The sequence below is a fragment of the Oncorhynchus tshawytscha genome, linkage group LG19 (genome assembly GCF_018296145.1).
Source record: "Oncorhynchus tshawytscha isolate Ot180627B linkage group LG19, Otsh_v2.0, whole genome shotgun sequence".
NCBI lineage: Eukaryota > Metazoa > Chordata > Actinopteri > Salmoniformes > Salmonidae > Oncorhynchus > Oncorhynchus tshawytscha.
This window is the reverse complement of record NC_056447.1, coordinates 28,805,919-28,824,791: the sequence shown is the minus strand read 5'-3', so window position 1 is coordinate 28,824,791 and position 18,873 is coordinate 28,805,919. Positions and strand designations below refer to the sequence as shown.

Genomic DNA, 18,873 nt, shown 5'->3' with positions numbered 1-18,873 from the left:
TTCCAACTATTAAGTTAAACTGGTGTCAAGATGTACACTGATAATGTGTCAGTTCATTAGTTTAAAAATATCAATATGACTCTGATTTAATGAGCTTCACATCCACTGACTAGGCAGAAAAGTGGGGTTTGTTTTAATTGATTGATGGAAAACAATCAGTTTGCCCGCTTTTAAACAACACGATTGATTATGATTAGGAACATGCATCATATAACCCAGTTAGTCCTTTGAATGACCAAAGGCAGAATATTTCCTAACCGGCTAGATATGTTCTGCAATGGGTAACTACAATAAAGAAGAAAGATGTTTAATCTGTGATACCAATAACCTGCTCTTGCTCACAGCTTTTTATTGTAACAGGGTTGTTTTTCCACAGTATTTGGGCATTTTGCCAAAGTAAGCACCTTTTACCTACTCTGAGAATGTTGGGCAGAGAACAGCATGAGAGAGAGCGTTTTTCTCTTGCAGTGCTTTGTTACAGGCCTGTGTGTGTGTGTGTGTGTGAGGTTCTGCACTTTTAGGTTTAGTTCCTCCCTCGGGTCATATTCTATCTTTGGCAAAACGAAGGGTGACCAGATCAATGTAAAAGCCATGTGTGTGTGTGTGTTTCAGAACTAAATATTTTTATGTTTCACAGGGAAGTCCAAGACTCATACCAACACCCATTTGAGGAACCAGCGGATCAACTCTGGTCTGCACAGGAATAAGAAACAGGTGTGCATAACACATCGTCAATTCTTAAACTAATGGGGATAGAGGCCAATATTAGTCCACATATTCTAATTTTGCCGCTCTTTTATAAAAAAAAACGTAGTAAAAACTAATGTGTGAAATGGTTTGCTCAGTGCTATTTATTCATCTTTACCACTAGAGGGCATTGTAGACGTAGTTGCATCATATTATTTGTCTTAAGTCTTCCCTCTTGCTGTCTCCACAGAATGCAGGCCTGGACAGCAAGAGTACAGCCGGCGCCTTGCTTGAAAAGGGAGCAGAGAAGAGCCCCTCCAAAGCCAGGCAGCCGCGCAAGGTGGACCTGCGAGCACGATACTGGGCCTTCCTCTTCGACAATCTGCGGCGGGCCGTGGACGAGATCTATGTTACCTGTGAATCTGACCAGAGTGTGGTGGAGTGCAAGGTAGGGACCCAACAGACTGTCATGTGTTAACTCTAGCTACTTCAACAGGGTCCTTCTCAACAAGCTCACAGACGATAAATATAAGTAGTTGGAGGCACGGCAGAGCACCACACTTCATCAACACTAGAGGGAGATATTGAGTTGATAACAGCGATTCTCCCTCTCTCACATTCTTGTTCTCTGGTTAGTGTCAGAGGGGCCTTTGAAGGCTTGCTGGTGAGAGAATTATCACAAGGCACTCTCCTGGGTCTGGCTGGAGGGGGTGGATGTTGATGACATGTTGTAAACAGTGTGGATTTGTGGCGTGTGGTTTTCTGGGGTTGTGCTAGTGGGCTTGGAATGGAGGCTGGGCTGGCCGACTGGAAGGGAAGCCATGTCGGAGTCTCTGTTTGGGGCAACAATGAATGTGAACTGAAAGGATAGGCTACTGATAGCACACAATAAGGATATTGGGATTTGTTATGAAATTGTTGCTGCTTACAACTGAGTTTCATTCCAAAACACTATACATCCATTTTCAGGAATATTGGTAAATTAGCTTTTATTGATAAGAGTACAAAAATAAATAATGAAATAGATTGGTGTCTTTTCACTCTCTAATCATGACATGGGGTTGTTCAATGTATTTGTTTAAAATCTATCACTTGATGGCTTAATTTCAGAGACACACATACGTTGTTGTTGTTTTGCAAAATGCTATATATCCTCCTCACGCTGAGAAAGTAGTAGTACTGCTAGGTTTTACAGTCAAACGTAACAAATAACTACATTTATTACAAAGAAATGTACAAATGATACATTTGACATCAATAAAGAAAAAAAATATAGATATTATTCAATACAATGTGAGATCTATATGTCAAATATTTCCATTTTACATTTGAGTCATTTAGCAGACGCTCTTATCCAAAGCGACTTACAGTAAGTGCATTCATATTAAGATGGCTCGGTGAGACCACAGCATATCTCAGTCATATATACAGGATACAAACATTCCATTCCAGCTAAACAATGGATAAATGGCATTTTGCAAAATAACACATTTTCATACACATCTAAAATCTATGAATAAAATATCTTATTTTACACACACATGAAGGTAGCCCCATAAGCAATCATTTCTGATGAAAAAACACAAATGTGAATTATTGGTGGGTATAGATATTTGGGCGGCAGGGTAGCCTAGTGGTTAGAGTGTTGGAGTGTTGCAAGTTCAAACCCCCGAGCTGACAAGGTACAAATCTGTCGTTCTGCCCCTGAACAGGCAGTTAACCCACTGTTCCTAGGCTGTCATTGAAAATAAGAATTTGTTCTTAACTGACTTGCGTAGTTAAATAAAGGTAATAAAATAAAATAGCGTTTTGGAAATGATCTCAACTGTTATCAGTGGTGTACACCAGGCATGGCATGGTATGTTGTTGAGTGTCACTCCAGCAGCACACTAATGCCCTTGTTTACTAGGCAGGGCCAGTAGTGTAATACTGCTTCAGGGCTGTCCTGCCATGTTGATCTGGCTCTGCTCTGCTGTATTGATGAGTCTGCCATGCTGCATTATGCTGAGCATGGTTGTGGTGACTGCGTGTGGTCAGTGCTGGAACACACTGCCCCTGCCTGTGGTCTCCATGCTGACAGTAGGTCTGTGTGAGATGTAGTCTGGCTGCTGTGTTGTGTTCTCACCCCAGTGAAGTCTAATGGGCTGGGCTCATATCCCCGTCAGTCCCACGACTCCCACCCAGCCAGCCTCAGCCTGGCCCTAATGGACTGACTGACTCTCTAATAAATGATTGAATTAGCTGGAGGGGAAGCAGAGTGCTCTGATACCACCCGGCCACAATCCCCTGGAGTGGTGTAAATCTGCACTTTGTGCTCTCGCACAAACACAAACAGGCCCACTGCGCTCTGCCACCCACAGGCACATAGCGCTGGCCTGGTGATGTGACATCACTTTGTTCTCAGGCCTATAGACTAGTTTACACATTTAGAACTGTGGGGAGAGTTTGATTGTGTGCTTCTGTTGTTTGAATGAGACTAACAGACCAACAGATACAGTTCAGCCCTTCCTTCATCAACACTGGCTTCTCCTGTGTGGGACCCTCCAGCCCCAGCCAGGAGAGCCAGACCATGCAGTGATCTGATTTATGCTTGTATATTAATAACGCCCACATCTCTTTAACCCACAGCCCCCAGGTCTAATTAGTTATTTCTTATAAACCATTTGTTCCATCTGGGCCCTGATTTATGCCACATCATACTACGATACCATGCAGGGGAGGAGAGCTACAGTAGAAGGGATCTACTGCATCATAAATTATGACTTTGAGGAAGTTTCAAGGCTAAAATAAACATGATTTGGCACACAATATATTGTCAGAAACTAAAAGTGAAATTGGATGAACTTTCACTAATAAATGTTTTCAGCATTTCATTGTTACTGAAATGACCATGTTTTTACTGTTCATCAGGCTTCATATGACCTCTAGCAGGTTTAAATCTTTATGCAGTTCTCAGGAAATCTTAAGTACTTCTACTTAGGTGAGTAGTATTTGTCGGCAAGTGTGTTGGTTTGTGTCGTGAATATGGTTTTCAGTGCCTTCACGCAGTGTCACACCAGGCAGTGCCTCCCTCTGTCCTCAGCTGTTGCAGCCTTCATTATCAAATGAAACCAGCAGCGGAGGGCCTGGCTGGGGCTGTTAACTAGCTCTAATCAGCAGGCCTGCTGCTGGACACATCTTTCACTGAGCTGACTTCTCTATTAACTAAAAGCACTGTGAAGCTTTACTCTCAATTACCACTCCCTCCCATACTCCCCATCAATCACCAGAGCTCTGCCTGGGCTGACTGCTGAGGAGGGGACAGATGGGCTATAGTCTTCACAAGCCAGTATGTCCCCTCTCTGTCGGTTTCACTAGAGTGCTGAGCGGAGGAGAGGACTGGCTCGAGCCTTCACAACTTACTATGTCCTCTCTGTGATAAACAAACATGAACCTCATCTCTTACAAGTAGGCTAGTGCACATACATTGTGATTTATAGTTTTTTTGACACTGTCAGAAGACTTATAATAATTAAAGAAATATGACTCCTTATGTAGCCTACCAGTTTGACTGAGTTTTAAAATGTAGTATTTTGATAGCCACCTTCACAGAGGATGGGAAATGAACAGTGGGTAGAGTGAGATTAGGTATCAGATGGACAATAGGTGGCGTCACCGGACTCTCCCTGTGCAAGAAATGATTACAAGCCAATTAAATGTGTCCTGGCCCCTCTGGTAATGTCATTGGTAATTTCAGCCCCACCTCTTGTGGTGGATCAGTGGTGCAGGGAGAAGTATTTTTACTGAGATGTTTTTGTCTTCCCTTGTCATGGGCTGAATAGAAGGGCCTCTTACCTGTTTGTGTGGGTGAGATGTGCTCCACTGACTGTGACTGGGCCTGGCCCTGGCCCAGATTCCCACTCCTCTGTGTTATAGAGGTGCAGGGGGCATTTGGGTTACTGGAGCCCCCGAGTGCTGTGAGATTTGGAGCTGGATAGAGCCTCTGAGATTCTCCACAAATAGAGACAATACACAGGGTGCTGAGATCTGTGCCACTTCTCCCTCACTATGGCTGTTTCCAAAGTTAACCTATTACAAGACCACACTGAACAGTCTGAACTGAATTTCAAATCATAATCTCTAAGACAAAGTAGCTTCTCATTGTGCTGATATTATATGTGGATGATTGCAGGGGCGTCAAGCATCTAAAAAATCTTAAGGAACACAAGGTACGTAAGAATGGGGGGGGGGGGTCTCGGCCCCCCTTTCAAACACATGAAACAGCTTTTTCCTGCTATCTGGAGCTATAATCGTATTGTTAATTCTATGCAAAAAAATATATAACATTTTATTAAACGTATATTTTTCTGCATATCTAAGCATACCTCTAGAGCAGTTGTTATCCTCCTGACTGGTGGTTCTTTTTTTAAGGAAACTAAATATGCTTCTTTGCATTAGCTAAAATCTAGGTAAAAGATTTTAAGGAATGTGAGTTTTATTCAGTACATTTAGTTATTCCTTGCTTTTCTAAAACCTACGAACCATGCCAGCTAACATGGTTAATCTAGCTACTATAACCTGATTAACAGCCTGAAATGGCTTCTTGGTAGCTAGGCTAGTTATGAGGTTGGGAGATTGGGAACCTGTATGGGCTAGCTAAAGCATACTTCATAAAATTGACAAGTGGCTAGTAGTGTTACAGAAGAGAAAAAAATATTGGACAAATCTGAATGGGCAAGTACCCCTGCGCCCCCTATCGGCATGACGCCTCTGGATGTTTGTGTGATTGGTGATGGATACACTGAGATGCCCCCGTCTGTCTGAAAGGTGTTTGTCTTTATTTAGGAGGTGCTGATGATGTTGGACAACTATGTGCGGGACTTTAAAGCTCTCATCGACTGGATCCAGCTGCAGGAGAAGTTAGAGAAAACAGATGCCCAGAACAGGTGATCGACCGATGTCTTGTCTCTCTTTCTCTCTCACACAGATGTGTGTGTGTGTGTGTGTGTATATATATATTCCATTAGCGGCGGCTGTCGTAGAGCTGGGCCATGTCGATTTGATTAATTAAAAAGAATGTCTTTGCCCAATATTCCAAATGCCTGTATCGCAAGAATCAAGATTTTGTTATTTTTCGTTATGTCTGCTTGTTCACGTGTTGTATTTTTGGTCTCATCTCTTTCACTCCTTCTGTGCTGTGTGCACCTCCCCATTTACACCAGAGATCTGTGTATAATGAAAAGATGCTTGTATCCGCCCTAACAATGTGAGTCTTTGTCCCAAAGGTGGGAAGACGGGCAACAAGCTTAGGTCCAAAATAAACCCATAGAAATGCATTGGGCTTATTTCGGACAGATTTTAGCGAACGTGAATCCTCTCGCTTCACCACTTCCTCTGGTTTACACACACCAAGCCCCTACCCTGTCTCTCAAGCCAACAAAGTTGAGAGATCACATGGACACCTAAACACATTGAGACATTAGTTTACTGTAATAGAGAAGTTGACTTTTCTAACCATACCCTTTTTATGTCTCAACTACTCAAATTTCATGCAGAGCAGACACTACTAAAACGAGAGTATCAATGAACATTGATTCTGGAAAATGAATGCTCAGGTTTTCGTACGCGGCATCGGGGTACCACGTACCGCGAGCAGCATTTTAGCCAAACTGATATACAAGCTGTCTAGTCTGTTTATAAGTGTGCAATAAAGCATAACACACCATTTTATATAAGGAATTGGCAACTCGTTCTCATTCTGATAAATAAGGTAGGCCACTTGATTTCAACATCTGACCAAAGTGGACAGGCTAGCATGCTTGTCAAGCAGTTGGAGACAGACACAAGGGTGTGCTCGTAACAATTCAACTGTTCAACCTCGTTAGCTAGCAAATAGATCCAAGTTGGCTAAACTTGAAATATAAAGATTAGCTGGCTAAGCACGAGCATGTGGACTTGAGATTGTTGATGAGACCTGTGTTATTTTCTATAGCCTAATGCCTGCTACAAGAAGTTAGTCATTTATTAGTGAATGTGCATTATGCATGGTTCTAGTTAAGTGTGTAACAAAAAAGGGCATTTTCATAGACAGACTTGAAAGCCAGATCCGTGACTATTACAACAACAAAGCAGGTTAAAATATGTGGATGAAATAAATACACTATTAGTAGGTCTTATGGTTGTGGAAGGCTTATATTTAGCCTAGGTATAACTTCACACGCCCTGAATTCATTAGATTATTGCTGACTCTTTGATATGCTGTGTATTTTACCTTTAATTGTACAACACCTATTTAGAGAGAACATACACAAAATTGAAATGCATATCGTGAATCACACATAAGTTTGAACAAAATGTAGATATGATTTTTCGGCCATATCGCCCAACCCTAGGCTGTCGGCTAATCAACCGATTACAGATTCATTTTCCACTTCATCTTAACTAGGCTACTCAATATTTAAAAGTTTCAATTCACTAGTCAGTCAAGCCCTCTCTTGCTGGAATGAACGACATGCATTTTCTAGCGATCTGTTGATAGGATAGACACCTGTCAGTCACAAAGTGAGTGATGACAGAGAAACACAGTCTGCTGTCTATCACGCCTCCCTGTATACTTTTTGTGTGCCGGTGTTGGTTGCAGTCGAATTTCTATACACGGGAGAGAGCAAGATGCTGGTGAATTTGTATGTCCCTTGTAATGTAAGCAGTAACGATGAGTCAAAATCCACGATTTATTCTAATATTTCTGGCATATTCACGTGTTGCACATAGCTAGCCTCGGAGTCTTGGAGCATAGTAGGCTATTTACTGTGCTTTGACAACTAAACCACAAATGTTGACTAGTTTATAAAAGCTGTCGAATTGACTGGATAAAGTCGATCTCCCATATCCCTTTGCCATTCATAAATCATGCAACGTGGTTACACTATGTCCATGGTATCGCATCCGGACAAGTAAACCAAATGATTTCCCAGGTTTCCTTTCCTAGGATGACGGGACTTGCCAGACATTGACGCTAAAGTGAGCGACTCGTCTTGTCAGTGTAGCCTATCGAATCTGAAAGAGACATTTATTTGGCTCCCTGATTTGCATAGTTTACTGGTAGGTTTCTTGGCGATTATCTTTAGATAAATTATGAAAACATTCGATGAAGATGGTGAATCATCATTGCAGGAACAATAGGTAGTGGAGAGCCTCATTCTGGTCCAAATACTGTGTGATAATTCGGGCCCAAACGGAATCCAGGCAATTACAACGGAATTTAACAATATACATGTTTTTATTGACTTTAGTAAGGAACCAACTAAATGTATTGAAAATGTTTTAATTTCCCCAAGTGTATCATAAGAAATGAGCAGAATGCATCAGTGATAATTATTTGCTGTAACTTTCTGAAGAGGTAACGAGAATGTCCGTGTGTGCGCGTTGCGCGTCTCCCACAGTCTTCTGGTAGATGGAAAATCTTTCCCAAAACCTTCTCAGTTAAATCTTAACTACAAAGTATCCTATGCTTACCTGGCAGAATATGATCATTATTTTCATCAATCCAGTGAGTATTTGTTTTGCAAACTCTACCATCATGTGCGCTACAAAAACACAGCTAAACAACAGCCTCTTGCTAGGTGCACACTTGAATTAAAGGGTAACTTCACCCACAAATCCAAAATTCCAAAATCCAAATTTTTCCCAGACCTCAAAAATAGTCTCCAGATGTGGTTTGAGCATTTGTGGATTCTGAACATCTCGTTGTGGACTTACAACATCAAATGTGTTTGTTTCTCTATTAAAAGTGAATTTGACCGCGAATCCCTAAACTGAAAAAAAAACTGAGATCTGGAATAACAAACTTTAATACATTTTTCAAGATAATGTGGGCTGTGTACTAAATATTTATGTTTTAATAAAACACAATTTGAAAAACAAACATCATTGTGGCCATTCCTATCTTGTAATAAAACCGTATCTAAGACAGGTTAAATGTTGAAGGTTTAATGTTCTCCAACTTAGAAAATAGTCCTGATCATATAGAACTAGACAATATCCAAAACAAGACATTAGAATCTACCAAAATAGAGCTCCTTCGGCCAAAGAATCCTTTGCCCTGGGGCGCCTGGCTGTTTCTATTTGGCTGGGTACTCACACTGCTTTTCACTCACTCTCACTCTCTCACTCCCATCGCTCCCGGAGGGAACCTCTAAGTGACATCTCTGCTCCATGCCATTGAGTCACAAACACACTGGATCAATGGCGTCTCTTTAACACAGTGACCACAACACCTGTTAATTGACTAAGATATAAAAATCCAAGCTTTTATGTTGTCCAATTTGTACATTTTACATAGACTGTTAATCAATCAGACAACCTTTGTTTCTGTGTTCCATTAATTGAATTGTTTTTAGCTAAAGTGAGACATAAATCTCACCCTGAACTATGGTACTACACTATATTACAAGTTTATGAAAAACATAATTTCTTTGTCCCCTCTGAATCAAGACCCACGTCTTTGGCTTGGGAAGTGCGTAAAATGTCCCCAGGTCGTCATGTGTTGCCTAGCCCCTCATCGGACAGAATGGTCCCTTCTCCTAGTGCTCGCCGTGCCCTCAACTTTGGGTAAGATTTCTCCATCTCATTTCTGGTTCAGTTGACAGCCCTAATCTCCACTGTTTCCGATCTGAGCTCAAATTGCTTACCATCATGTTTATGTAATGACTGACAGTCATTATGAACACACAGCAGTCATCAAAATCCCTTGTTGTTTTACTCCCCATCAGCACATTCTGGGAAGCAGTACAATCTGTTGCGCCTCAGCATCTTTCAGCTGCAGCCTGGCTGACATTACATGTAAAATGGTCAGCCATCATTAGATGTTTACAGTTAGCGAAAAGGGAATGCAAATGCTAAAACCTCTAACAAATCAATGTAAGATATGATGTGCCGACTGGTCTAGGTTGGTAGATGCTACTCTGTGCGTGATCTGATCAAGGGGATTGATTGCTGATGGCGTGGCATTTGTTTAATGTAATTTGTTGAGTCTCACTGGCCCTCGCCACAGAAACAGTGGGAGGTGTAGATAAGTGTGGTTAAAGACTGCTGAAGCATCAGTTCAATATGTGCAGTTCCCTGTAATCGAATGCTGCAGGAAATGGGTATTGATCATGAAGGAGGTCTGTTGCCTGAGACAGCCCTGTAGGCCCTGGGAGTGTTGTGATGAAAAGCCCAGCCTGGAAGAGGCAGATGGAGCTGCTCACCTTAGGGTCATCTCTTTTAGTGGTCCTCACAGCCATTTGTACTATTTTTGTACAGTGATAATCTCTCTGGTTGAAATGCTTTTGTGTATGTTGGCATTGTTCTCTTCTGGTTCTGATTTATGTGTTTATCTCTCCAGTGGTCCTCCACCCACACTGGCGGTAGCTCGTCTGTCCCACACGGGCCCCAGCTGGGCTGAGCGTGTCAAGTCCTCCCAGTCTCTCCCTGTCCCCAGCCAGCCCAACACGTGTCCTGTAGAGAAACCAGGTAAGCAGAGCTCTTTCCTCCACATCTATAGAATGAACTACATGATCCTCATAATTTAGTACACCTCTGATGTCCTTTTGTCTTCAGGGTGTGTCCCCCCTTCTGATTAACGCCTATGGGGCATTGACATTTGTTTTGTTCTCTTCTTATTTGTGTGTGTCCTTCTGTGTCCAGGTAAGAAGGACTCTGAGGGCTGGGAGACAGTCCAGCGTGGACGTCCTGCTAGGCCTCGCTCTGCCATCATCGTAGCCAAGGTCAGCCCGGTCCTGGCCCACATCAGCCCTAACGACGACAGTAACAAGGAGAACCAACAGCTCCTTGGCAGGTCCTGCCCCCTGGATAAAGACACAGGTCACTGTGAACAGACAATCCCTGAGGAGCCTGTCCCACTTGAGGAGACTGCAGAAGACTTGGAGAAGGGTAACATGGAGGTACTGAGCCCTGACGTCGCTCACCCTCCCATGAGTCCCCAAATATAAATTATTCAGGAAGATGGGAGATGTGGTGCAGAGTAACTCAAAACCGTTTTGTCAGCCACATTGTTTTTGTTTTGGGCTCCACAGTAGTCATAGCCAGCCTGTCCAGATGGGGCATATCAGTTTTAACACAATTGATCATACACTGAAATTTCAGAGGCAGAAAGATGCCATTTTCACTCATTAAATAAATTCTCTCTCAATGCCTCAGAACACACTGGGTAGGGTTGTATTTTAGGCATTGCTTGATTTAGACAGATTTCATGTGTTTCCACATTTATACTGAAAAAAATTATAAACGCAAAATGAAACAATTTCAACTATTTTTACTGAGTTACAGTTCATATAAGGGCATCAGTCAATTTAAATTAATTAATTGGGGCCTAATCTGTGGATTTCACACGCCTGGGCAGGGGTGTAGCCATGGGTGAGTCTGGGAGCACGTGGGCCCACCCACTTGGGAGCCAGGCCCAGCCAGCCAATCAGCAAATCAATTTTTAGTTTAGTTCATGAAACATTTTACATTTTGCGTTTATTTTTGTATTTGTTCAGTATAGTTTATTTGATGATCTGATGAGGTTTGGGTGTTTAGGGCATGTTAGTACCAACCTCCCTGCATGATGTGTGTGTTAATCGTTTTGATTTGTCACTGCTCTCATGAAATGCTTGGAATATGCATGTGTTTAATATTGTGTGTGTGTGATTGTGTCGGTGCAGCCCCCAGCAGACAGTGTGCAAGACTCGGGGCAGTGTGTCGACACACCCCGTGAGGACACGCCTCCGCCCATACCAGCCCCAACCCCTTCTCTTACACAAGCTGAAGACCCTACCCCCTCTGCAACCCTATCCCTACCAGCTCCAGTCCTTTCCTTAGCCCTCCCTCCGTCCCTAGACACGGCCCAGATGGATGGGCCCAGTGCTCTGGGGAACAAGGGGGCTGCCAGGGGTGCGTCACAGAGCATGGCAGCATCTGCTCCAGGACAGGCTGAGACTCCCATGGCAGCGGTGAAACTGGAGAGTGTGCTGGACCCCACAGAGCTTTCCACTGTGAGTGCTGAGCGATGGAGGAGCAGAGGGGGAGGGCTCAGTGTGGGGGGGAGGGGGGCAGAGATCCCCCAGGGTCCTTCACCGCCTAAACAAAGTCAATCTACAGAACCTTCAACCACAATGTGAGATGACATGCTGCACAGCCCCGTCAAAACCTCAGTTTACTTGGGGGTGTTGATGGTTGGCTGTGAGAGGATGACCATATGGGTCCGGTTGTGGGAGCTCTGAGAGCAGTGTTTGTCGTGTTCGTTGCTGGAAGTAGCCAGCCCAGTTGTTATGCTGTGTTGATGAAGTGGGCAATAATCAAAACTTGACTGTGATTTGAGCTGAAATGGTGAGAGAACCTATGACAGGGTGTCCAGTTCAGGGACAGGTTCAGCCCAAAGGGCCAGGGGTCATGGCATGTTGTGACCAAAAGTTGTGACCAAAAGTTTTGAGAATGACACAAATATTAATTTCCACAAAGTTTGCTGCTTCAGTGTCTTTAAATATTTTTGTCAGATGTTACTATGGAATACTGAAGGATAATTACAAGCATTTCATAAGTGTCTTTTATTGACAATTACATGAAGTTGATGCAAAGAGTCAACATTTGCAGTTTTTCAAGACCTCTGCAATCCGCCCTGACATGCTGTCAATTAACTTCTGGGCCATATCCTGACTGATGGCAGCCTATTCTTGCATAATCAATGCTTGGAGTTTGTCAGAATTTGTGGGGTTTTGTTTGTCCCCCCCGCCTCTTGAGGATTGACCACAAGTTCTCAATGGGATTAAGGTCTGGGGAGTTTCCTGGCCATGAACCCAAAATATTGATGTTTTGTTCCCCGAGCCACTTGGCTGAGAAGCAACCTGAATGGTCTCAGGATGCTTTACTGTTGGCATGACACAGGACTGATGGTAGAACTCCCCTTGTCTTCTCTGGACAAGCTTTTTTCCGGATGCCCCAAACAATCGGAAATGGGATTCATCAGAGAAAATTACTTTACCCCAGTCCTCAGTCTGTCCCTGATGTTTTTCCCGGAGAGAAGTGGCTTCTTTGCTGCCCTTCAGGCCATCCTCCAAAAGTCTTCACCTCACTGTTCGTGCACATGCACTCACATCTGCCTGAGCAAGCGCTGTACTGGTGGTGCCCCGATCCCCGAGCTGAATCATCTTTAGGAGACGGTCCTGGCGCTTGCTGGACTTTCTTGGGTGCCCGGAAGCCTTCTTCACAACAATTGAACCACTCTCCTTGAAGTACTTGATGATCTGATGGTTGATTTAGGTGCAATCTGGCAGCAATATCCTTGCCTGTGAAATCATTTTTGTGCAAAGCAGTGATGTAGGCACGTGTTTCCTTGCAGGTAACCATGGTTGACAGAGGAAGAACAATGATTCCAAACACCACCCTTCTTTTGAAGCTTCCAGTCTGTTATTCGAACTCAATCAGCATGACCAAGTGATCTCCAGCTTTGTCCTCGTCAACACTCACACCTGTTTTAGAGAATCACTGACATGATGTCAGCTGGTCCTTTTGTGGCGGGGCTGAAATGCATTGGACATTTTTGGGGGGGATTCAGTTCATTTGCATGGCAAAGAGGTACTTTGCAATTCACCTGATCACTCTTCATAACATTCTGGAGTATATGCAAATTGCATCATACAAACTGAGGCAGCAGACTTTGTGAAAATGTATATTTGTGTCATTCTCCATTTTTGACCACGACTGTACAATGACTGTGTCAGGTATTAGTTTGTAGCTGGTTTCTGTAGCTGGTCTCCACTGTGCATTTAGTGATCAGCAGCCTTCCCGTGTCCGGTTTGTTACTGCCTATGTAGTCTCTCTGCAGTTAATCAGGAATACCCTCCTTCACTAGCAGGGTTACTGTCTGTCATAGATACTTCCACAGCACTTTAACCTCTTATGGAGGTTTTCTCTATACCTAGAGATTATGTCTTTTGAATGATCTACAGGGAAAGTCATCTTTGCTCAGATCAAACGCAGGCAGATCTGGTCTTAGTTCTGGAGCAGGCCAGACACCTCTCTGGGTGGCTCAGATAAGCCCAGTGCTGTTTAGACTCCCCTGCAGGACCCTAGTTAGAGACAAACAGCTTTGTTGGTGAGAGAAACCTCTCCCTCATTCCCCTTGTTAAGTTAGACTGGAGCTCTGGTCTCTCTGGACTGGAGTGCAGCTAGCTATCTATTCTCCCTGATGGTAATTTCGGACTAAGGAAAGACTATTTGTCAAGTTCATGTCAGAAGTGTAAAGACTAATAGACATTGAGACATTTTGGTCTCCATCAGGCTATTCAGACTAATCTAGTAGGTATTTATTCCGACCTGTGTTTCATTGTTTTGAACCATGTCAGTGAAATGGTCCCTTAGTTGTGCCTCCTTCCACCATCTCGTCATCCTCACAGTGAACTTGTTCTGCATGACTCCTGAATGCTTCCTCACCTGTGATCTTGTGATTGGTCGATGCAGTTAACTTTTTGGTTTGATCTTCTTTTCAGTTTTGACATTGTTATAATACCAACATCTCAAAATGGTACTCTTAGAGCTGTATGAAATGAAGACACATTCTTCAAAATGAAACTCAGGAAATGTTTTAAGTTGATCCCGCCAAGCCCACCACTATATAATAACACATTTCAAAGTCTTGGTAAAAGCAATAGACAACATTCCTGCATTTTAGAGATGTTGAGATAGACCCTGACTGCCAGTGGGCTTGGTCAAACCTGAATGACCTGAGGAAGGAGCTGTATGTGAGTCTGTGTGTGTGCTGTGTGTCCAGCCCCAGTCCATGGCAGAGGTCCTGGCTAAGAAGGAGGAGCTGGCTGACCGCCTGGAGAAGGCCAACGAGGAGGCTATTGCCAGCGCCATCGCTGAAGAGGAACAGCTGACCAGAGAGATCCAGGCTGAGAACAATGACCTGGAGACTGACAACGAGAGTGACTTCTCTGTAAGTCACATACCTCACACACTCACGCTTTTCTTTGGTCATATGAAAGTAGTTTGGTGGTTAAAAATGTGAAGTGGTAGGATCTCTTTCCCCAGGTCTTGAGTTTTGCTCACCTTGCAATATCCTAATGGTTGTCACTGATCATGAACTGATTCTCTCTCTTCTAGGCCAGCATTGGCAGTGGAGGTGGACTCAACATGGACTGGAGTGACATGTTAGCCGATTATGACGGTAAATCTCTTTTCTGTTTAGTTGTAATTAATCTATACTGTACAAAAATATAAAGGCAACATGTAAAGTGTTAGTCCCATGTTTCATGAGCTGAAATAAAAGATCCCAGAAATGTTCCATAAGCACAACAATATAATTTTTCTCAAATTTGGTGCACACATTTGTTTGCATCTCTGTGAGGATTTCTTCTTTGCCAAGATAATCTATCCACCTGACAGGTGTAGCATATCAAGAAGCTGATTAAACAGCATTATCATTACACAGGTGCATCTTGTGCTGGGGACTAAAAGGCCACTCTAAAATGTGCAGTTTTGTCACAACACAATGCCACAGATGTCTCAAGTTTTGGGGGAGCGTGCAATTGCCATGCTGACTGAAGAAATGTCCCCCAGAGCTGTTTCCAGAAAATGTTATGTTAATTTCTCTACCATAAGCCGCCTCCATCGTTTTTGAGAATTTGGCAGTACATGGAGTTATGTAAGGGAAGACCCCCGTGAAATGGACAAAAATGAATGGCTACTTATTGTCATTGGGCGAAACATATACATAATCGCAAATACCATTCAATTGGGTGGCAGTTGGTCAAAAACATATTGCAAGTGGAACATAGCAAATGACGGGTGTAATAAATCAAAAATCCCAAAGGGGGCGAGCGCGCTCCACCATAGGATTCTATGTGGGAAATGGTCAAAGTCAGGTCTCAAGTGTGAAATCTTCACAACCTGAATAAAAAAATGAACCTCGTAAAAAGTGAGTTTTTGGACTGTTTTTTTTTTGGGGGGGGGGGTTTGTCAATTATACATATGTAAGAACCGTATGTACCTAGATTTGTCTTATGCGAGTTTGTTCATAAGGCCTATGTTTTGTCCATTTGCCATATATGATCATAGGAAGTAGGCTTCCAAACCCAAAAGTCAGTGAACCATGTGCAAATGGCATATATAATGTCGAGATGGCCTATATACTGACCAAATGAAATATATCACTATGTTAAGCCCTAAATCAACCTAGAAGGTCTATTTGTCAAGTTCTGATCATAGCAAGTTAGAATTTCTCATTGGTGTTGATTCAGCATGTTAATTTCATAATGGGAAGTCCTTATGAATATACATTGGCAATGGACACTGTCATCTTGCAGAATAGCATGTTCACACTGACAATATGCTGTATAACATGTTAAGACTGGCAATATATTACACTACCGTTCAAACGTTTGCAGTCACATAGAAATATCCTTGTTTTTGAAAGAAAAGCACATTTCTTGGTCCATTAAAATAGCAACATATTGATCAGAAATAGTGTAGACATTGTTAATGTTGTAAATGACTAGAAACTGAAGATCTCGTACAACGCTGTGTACTACTCCCTTCACAGAACAGCGCAAACTGGCTCTAACCAGAATAGAAAGATGAGTGGGAGGACCCGATGCACAACTGAGCAAGAGGACAAGTACATCCGTCTCTATGGGACGAGGCGGTTTCAATGCACCTAGTCTTGTTATTCTGGGGACTTTTCTAAATGTTGTCATTTCCGCAATGTTAAAAATTAATTGAAGATATTGCAAATGGACGAGGGTGTTTCTCGACCTGAGAACCTTCTAGAGCCACATAACTCACCGCGCACTACCAACTTAAGCTCTAGAACAGGTTTATAAGTTTCGGAGCTCTAGGTCTGACGGTTCTTTGATGGTTCGAACGCCGGTAACTATTGCAGGCTCCGTCTGTCTAAGCCCCACACTGTCACTCCATATTGGTTGTGTGTGTGAGTGCAGAAAATCACGTAGAGCTCCGAAATACACCTTAACACGCCTCAACTGGATCTCTAACTTTTTAAAGAAAAAAATAACATTTGTTTAAGCATCATGAAATGGACGTTGTACGATTTCTTGTAAACTACGATAGATAAATGGCTGGTTCATGTACTTTGACGTGAAGCGGTCAAATTAGTGCTGTATTACCGTTTTCGACCTTCAATCCCACAAAATGTGCATGAACTCAAAGAGCATTGTGCCCTCGATGCCATCATGTTTCTGGGCTAAAAGTACATTTGGCCACCCACTGTGCTCGAGTTTTGTCTTTGAAGTCTGTTTCATTTACGAGAAAAATCCATGTCCATTTGATTATGAAATGTCCATTTGCAATATACAGTCAGTTGCCATCTGCTGGAATTATCTGGTACAGCAGAACATTTTCAAAAATAAATAAATGTATATCTTCGAAAACGAGTCTCCTTGACACTGTATTTTTTGACTTCCTGGAAGACCAGGCCTTGGGGGCGACCTGAGGCCGTCGGACTATTTTAACATCACTCGAGGTCCTCTAGTGAGGGACCGTCCATTTGCCCTATGAAAATGCTCATCAATCATAAGGGAGCTACCACATGGGTCCCTTAAGTATGGTATAGGCAGGCATAAGCTACAGACAACAAACACGATTGCATTTCATCAATGGCAATTTGAATTGCTAGAGATACCGTGACAAGATCCTGAGGCATGTCACCCATTGAGCATATTTGGAATGCTCTGGATCAACGTTTACGACAGCAACTTCGCACAGCCATTGAAGATGAGTGGGACAACATTTCACAGGTCACAATCAGCAGCCTGATCAACTCTATCCTCAGGCGATGTGTCGCGCTGCATGATGCAAATTATGGTAACACCAGATACTGACTGGTTTTCTGATCCACGTCTCAACTTTTTAATTTTAAAAAAATCCAACAGATTCTGTATTCCCAGTCATGTGAAATCCATAGATTAGGGCCTTTAAATTAGGGATTAAATCTTTAAATTGACTGGTTTCCTTATGAACTTTAACTCTGTAAAATCTGTTGAGTTTTATATATTTTTGTTCAGTACATATAATGAAATGTATTGATGCTCTTGCTAAAGACACAGATGTGGTCAATGTCTAGACTCACCTCTCTCTGCAGCGAGGGAGCCCTGGCGTCAGAGCACCTCCTGGGGGGACATCGTGGAGGAGGAGCCTTCTAGACCCCCTGGCCATGGAATCCACATGCACGAGAAACTGTCCTCACCGTCTCGTAAAAGGTGAGACACACACCCACCCTCATGTCACGCTGAAGTTTGTCAGAGAAAAGATCTTGATTCATGTCAAAGTTCATTGCTACTGTGTGTAAGACAATTGGGGGAGAGGAAAGTCGTTTTTTTCTGTCTTTGTTGGCAGAACCATTGCGGAGTCTAAGAAGAAACATGAGGAGAAACAGCTGAAGGCCCAGCAGCTCCGAGAGAAACTGCGGGATGAGAAGACCCACAAGCTGCAGAAGCTCCTGGAGAGGGTGAGTGGCCATGCAGTGCAGAGCCAACAGGAAACACCACAGCCTAGCCCCAGACTGGCCACGAGGAGAGCTTCTGTCAGCACACTGCCAGATAGAATCACTAAATATCAGAGGCCAGCTCCGCCTCTCTCAAACCAGCTGGCCACAGATGTGTCTGGGAGAGACTTAGCCCAAACTCAATCTTTCATGACGTTTGTTTTTGTTCTTCAGGCGGTCGTGGGATGAGTGAGCCCTTGAATAATCCTGAGTATTAACCACATAAATACATGAAGTGGTGTATATTCACATTAATCCCTGTGGACATGAGACCAGAGCGGGTAGCAGGAAATGCTTTGAAAGCAAGACACCATGAAAATGTCTACCTTGGTTAGAGAAATGTACATGAGTGAAATGAGCTGACCCAAGCTGTCTTTCCCTCACAGGAGAAGGAGGTCAGGAAATGGAAGGAGGAGTTGTTGGACCAGCGGCGGAGGATGATGGAGGAGAAGTTACTCCATGCAGAGTTCAAGCGGGAGCTGCAGCTCCAGGCCATAGTAAAGAAGGCTCAGGAGGAGGAGGCCAAGGTACAGGACTGACCCCTGGAACACTGCACACCTAGCTACATGTCCAAGAGTTGAAGTATTTTTCTAATTAGATTTCCCTTGTGATAATACATTTTTGACACTGAGAATGTTCTTAAAGTAAAGACAAAGGACGACTAA

At 43.1% G+C, this 18,873-nt stretch overlaps 1 protein-coding gene across 6 annotated transcripts in view; it reads left to right on the top strand.

The window, feature by feature from the left end:
- The window catches only part of scaper (S-phase cyclin A-associated protein in the ER), a 122,733-nt gene that overhangs the window by 26,670 nt on the left and 77,190 nt on the right, over window positions 1-18,873 (top strand). For 2 of the 6 annotated variants that reach the window (XM_042301538.1, XM_042301539.1), the window contains exons 3-14: window positions 638-714; window positions 938-1,135; window positions 5,512-5,612; window positions 9,160-9,276; window positions 10,052-10,179; window positions 10,354-10,610; window positions 11,373-11,702; window positions 14,477-14,644; window positions 14,812-14,875; window positions 17,789-17,924; window positions 18,061-18,172; window positions 18,595-18,735. In XM_042301538.1, coding sequence (XP_042157472.1) covers window positions 638-714; window positions 938-1,135; window positions 5,512-5,612; window positions 9,160-9,276; window positions 10,052-10,179; window positions 10,354-10,610; window positions 11,373-11,702; window positions 14,477-14,644; window positions 14,812-14,875; window positions 17,789-17,924; window positions 18,061-18,172; window positions 18,595-18,735 — 1,829 coding nt within the window. Of the gene's footprint in view, window positions 1-637; window positions 715-937; window positions 1,136-5,511; window positions 5,613-6,793; window positions 7,366-9,159; window positions 9,277-10,051; window positions 10,180-10,353; window positions 10,611-11,372; window positions 11,703-14,476; window positions 14,645-14,811; window positions 14,876-17,788; window positions 17,925-18,060; window positions 18,173-18,594; window positions 18,736-18,873 lie in introns of those variants that run through there. The other 4 variants (XM_024379486.2, XM_042301541.1, XM_042301540.1 and 1 more) reach the window with 4 other exon arrangements.